General features: G+C 52.2%; 1 protein-coding gene across 1 annotated transcript; it reads right to left on the bottom strand.

Annotated features, from left to right (window-relative positions):
* Nucleotides 1-344: 344 nt before the first annotated feature.
* FTJAE_3848 (uncharacterized protein) lies at nt 345-4,453 on the bottom strand (the record flags this gene model as incomplete). Its single annotated transcript, XM_037350190.1, has 4 exons — nt 345-2,574; nt 3,571-3,644; nt 4,329-4,342; nt 4,396-4,453. 4 exons carry the CDS (start codon nt 4,451-4,453, stop codon nt 345-347), a joined length of 2,376 nt encoding a protein of 791 aa, XP_037209014.1.
* Between the last annotated feature and the right edge of the window lie 492 nt (nt 4,454-4,945).

Genomic DNA, 4,945 nt, shown 5'->3' with positions numbered 1-4,945 from the left:
CAGGCATGGTGCGAATTATTATGACATAATTAAGACCTTCTCTAGATGCAGACTTGGTCGAAGAAACTCGCTTCGGTCGAATGTACAACAGAACACGTCCTGGGACCGAATTCCCAGTGCTGTAAAGCGGGAATGGCTGTAATAATGCGACAACGCTCCAACATAGAACTGTAACTGACGACTGATCTAAAAGATTAGAGCTCTCCTTTGCTGTAGTGGACCGTAGTTGTCTTGTAACTGGCCCGGCTTCAAATGAATGTGTCGTTTGGTTGCAATTAAATTACTGTTTGAAAAGAGAACCGTATACACGCCGGCCATGTGCATCAGCATGAACTCGCAGAGTCCTACACACGGCTCGTACTGGCTCGGCTGCGTTCATCCTCCTCTTCCATGACATCACTCAGCCGGGTAGGATGGTGATGACGAGGGACTGTCTCCCAGCCAGGAGTCCCATAGCCTTGGCCGGAATAGTCTTGGGGGTCTGAGTATGCGCCAGTCCATTGGCCTCCGCTTCCTCCACTGCCTCCTCCTCCTCCTCCAGTAGAGGTGGAAGGAGAATCTTGTTTACCGCTTGGTGGATTGGTGGTAGCGGGTGTTGCATACTCTTCTGCTTCAGCATCAGAACCGGAATATGTAGAAGGTGGTCCAGCGAAGGGAATCTTATTTCCTTGGGCATCCAACAGGAAGTTGCCATTTGCATCAATCACGTACTCACCTTCGCTGTAACCACCCTCTGATACTGGTGCTTGAAGGCCACCACCCTGTTGGCGATATTCGCCAGCACTTGTTGTTGGAGGCTGAGTCCGGGGAGAGGAAGTCGTCTCAGGCGGGTAACTAGCTCCATACTCCGTCTGATAAGCCCCTTGAGCTCTGCTGCTTTGATGTCTGCTTGGACCGCCATGTGTCATTGGAACCACTTGAACGCCTCCGACAATAGTAGGCTGTCCTGACTGAAGAGATAGCGTTCTGTCACGTTCCTCCTGCTCACGTCGCCCCAGTTCCTCCCATGCACGACGCGCCTCCTCTTTAGAGATGGACAGCTCCTTGCGCATCTCAGCAAGCTGTTTTTGAGCTTTAGAAGTTCCTCGCTCATTCTCGACAGCTTCTCGGATAGCGTCTGCTCGGCCTCGACGTTCTTGGTCTAGGGCAGCCTCCAACATGGCATTGACTTCTTGCGCGCGCTCCAATTCAGTTCGAGTTTCGAAGAACCATCGCTGGAACTTTCGCTCCGAACTTGCGCGAAGACGCTGGAGCTCAACAACAGCATGAAACAGATTGGCTCCGGCCGCAGATAGATCTGTCACCTGGCGCGCGAGCTGCTGATTCAGAGGATCCCGATTCAACTCATCCTTATTTTGTTCAAGCTTACGGATCCAGTAGCTGGTCAGTCCTTCCCAGTGCGCAGATAACGTCTCCCATCGCTCAAACGCATGAGGAAAAGAATTTCGGGTCTTTGAGCCACTGGCACCTCCCTGGTTTCCGCTCTCAGTGCCCTGTGCAGCAAAATTGGGTTGGTTTCCGGGAGTTGGGCCCGTGAAAGTTTGGGGAGGTGGTTGATTGGTAGTACCAGATCGTCCGGGCCGGCTAGCTGGTACTTGTGATGTTGTGTTTGCCCGGGGGCGGGCTGATGTGTTATCAGGGACGGCTTGCGCCTGACGCTGAGGGTTCATGGGTTGACGCGCTTCTGCGTCAGGAACCTGCCCAGCAGCAACGCCAGCAGATCTACGCTGTTCCTCTGCTCTCCGTGCCTGCTCCAGAATGCGCGCCTCCTGCTCGGCTCTCTCGCGCTGTTGCGCCTCTGCCTCAGCGCGTTGGCGCGCTTCCCGAGCTGCACGCTCCTGCATGATCATCCTTGGGCCTCTGATACCAGAGGGTGAGCCCGTTTGACCAGGAGTTGCGCCAGGGCGGAATGGGGAGGCGGCTGGCTTGCCATTGGATACTGGAGGCATGCCTCCAGAAGCCATAAGGTCGGCCATGCTTGCGGATTCCTCTTCGAGATCTGGAGTGAAAGGATTGGGGTTGCGCAGCGCCTCCTCGAGTGCAAAGAGGATGGCGCTGTGGGTATGCTTGGAGATCTTAACCACGGGGTGTGGTTCTGGATAGTTTGCAGGTACGGAAGGGGTCTGTCTCGGAGGGGACTGGGGATGCTCAGAAGACACCTCGTCAGGATCTTCAGTTAGGTCCTGTGAGAGCCGTCGGCGGGGGCGGCGAGCTTGATGCGGCGCTGAACGAACGGGGATAAGTCCCAATACAGTGGGATGGTTCTCCGGTAGGTTGTCAACGGGTGCGAGGGTCGCCTTGGGTTCAAAACCGAGAGAGGCAGCTGCGATATGGACTTTGCGAGGCTCAGGTGCTGGAGTCGGAGGTGCGTCAAATCTTGGGGTTCGACGAAGACTTCGGGGCGTGGAGAGCCGCTCAATGGGATCCGACGTCTGATTAAACAGCGGTCGTGAGCCAAGACTTGGAGTCCTTGAATGCTGGCGTTGCGGGTGCTGGGTAGGGGTCGTGGGCACGTTAGGGTCGTGACGGTCGTAAGAAGCAGATGATGATCGTATTCTGGTCACGTCTGCGGCGCTGAAAGGGCGAGGAATTGGGTTGCGAAAGTTCGACAAGTTGAAGGTTCACCAGCGGGCGCTGGTGGTGTGTTGCGTTACGGTGGAGGTTTCGGGAGGGTGGAGTGGGGGAAGCTCGATGCGTTGTACAAAAAGTCGGGTTCTTTTCGAGTTGCCAAACGGGTGAGCAGATCAGAATGAAGAGGCCTCTTCAATCTGAATGACAGTGATGGTCTCGGGAAGGACGGCCAGGTCTCAGTCCGGTCTGAGTCTACTCGAGACAGAACCGAGAAGTGTAATTGCCCAACTGGAATGTTGAGGCGAGCGAAGTAAAGGTGAGGAGGGTCAAGTTGGGTGAGTGTATGTGAGCCCAAGAGGATGGGCACTGGCTGGTGATGTCAAAAAAAAGCTGGTGGCAGGAAACCCAAGCCAGGCCGGAAGCTGGAAAAATGGGGGGGTTGGTGCTCGTTAGGAGCTGTAGTGACCGCCCGACAGACCAAGGTCCAGACAAGCTGAGAGATCTCGAGAAACGAGCCACTAGTAAGAGAGAATCTCCAACTGCAAGCACTTCGCACAAAACGCACGCGCACGCGATACGTAAAATAACCAGCGCGAAATGAACAGTATTTGGCTCAGGTAGCCGATTACTTTATGTGGTGGAATTTATAGAGACGACGCGAGTTTGCGCACAATCGCATTTGTTCGACGAAGCCCACGCAAGGAACAAAAAAGGTTGTTTGGAGGTTTGCGCGCGCGTGGCCGAGCAGCAAATCAGCAGCTCGTTTAGTTTGATCGAATGTTCTTATGGAGGCCGTTTGAAAGGGCTTTTTTCGTCCAGCGAATCTGTTTGCAGCTCGAAAATTAGTAATTGTCGCGCAATGGCTTGAACGTTGTCGCGCGGCCGTCTTGCGCAGCTCGGAGCCCGTACAAGCAAGCAGTGCAGTGCTGCAAATGCAGCTAAGTAGGTAAATCGAGCGGCTGGGAAGGACGAAGCAAGGGGAGCACAAGAACAACATACTCCTCTTTTTGGGCCAACGGCGTCTTTCCGGGGAGGTTCTTTATCCACGCATGAGTTGAGGAGGTATCACCATCCTGTGCGAATGGTTATTCTTTACCTAGGGGTGATGATGAGAAGAAGAGGTCAAGGTAAAGTACAAGTTGGAAGGGGGCAGAAGAGGTGCGCGCACTGACTGACGTAGGGGCCTACCTGCTAACTAAGGTAAGGAAGTTGCGCTGTCAAAACTGCGACGAGGTCTCCTCCCTCAAACTGGGCATGGAACTGGCAATGGCACTGCCCGCTGGAATTGATAACTGAATGGAATTAGTTAGTAGTTGCGCCAGGTTTCCTTGGTTTGTTGGCCAACGAAGAGCGATAAAAACTCTGCTAATGCAACTAATAATTACCTATTAATGCCACTATTCTTTAAGGCTTGACCGGGATCGAGGGTCATCATATTGTACTAGCATTAGCCGGCGAGAGTTCATCCAGACGGCGACAGATATATTAATGTTTAAAACGTCACTCTTTAGATTATCATTGAACAAGCAATTCGAGCCGAGTGTCTTTGCCTTTCTTTGATTCATGTCTTTGACCTTATAAAGTACGGTACGTAACTTAGTATGTGTTAGACTCTCTAGGTACCTTAGGCAACTTACACACCCTCGAACAACGTAGGGCACTGGGGACCATCTCTGATTCTAGGGTAAATCCATCTGATAACCCTCCAAGAGTAGGACAATGACAAAGAGCTGGAGGCTTGGATATCAGTCAATTACTTCGTAGCCATATCCTATCGAGTCTCATGTATTGTTTCGGAGACTGGCGTTTGACCTGTCTACTCACCCATCCCGTTGACTTCCCAAATCATCTCATCTCGTCCCATCTCGCCAAGTCCTGGCATTGTTACCACACGTGGTTACATTGGGCAATAAGGCTCAACCCATCTCTATCGAAACCCGATAAGCTCAGTCGGACTAAGATTGATCTGACTGCCCAAGACAGTTGTCGCTTTTTCAAAGTACTGCCTTTATCATTGACTTCCCCAAGCCTTTGCATGTCTTTTGCATGACAGCACGTTTCTAGCGAGTCACCTAAGAGCTTTGAGCCACCGACTGACTTCAGCGTAGGAGGAAGCGCATGGGCCGTGGTCTGGATTACTGACCTTCTCAATCGTACTGACCGCTCTTGACATACAGGGTTCGAGGTGGAAGCAGAGCTGCAGCGTACGAGAACTCAATATTACAGTGCCAGGCCTTGGGGGGCAAGAAAACACCGAACCTTGATATAGGGTGTTAAAATAAACTTAGTAAAGAGTCCCCTAAATTTAGGGTAGATTTACCTAAATATTTTTATCACTTAAGGTTAAGGTCCTGAATTTTCTTTCCTCCCCTAG

Source organism: Fusarium tjaetaba (assembly GCF_013396195.1).
Source record: "Fusarium tjaetaba strain NRRL 66243 chromosome Unknown NRRL66243_c0000072, whole genome shotgun sequence".
Lineage (NCBI taxonomy): Eukaryota > Fungi > Ascomycota > Sordariomycetes > Hypocreales > Nectriaceae > Fusarium > Fusarium tjaetaba.
Note: the sequence above shows the minus strand (reverse complement) of the source record. Positions and strands in the feature narration are given on the sequence as shown.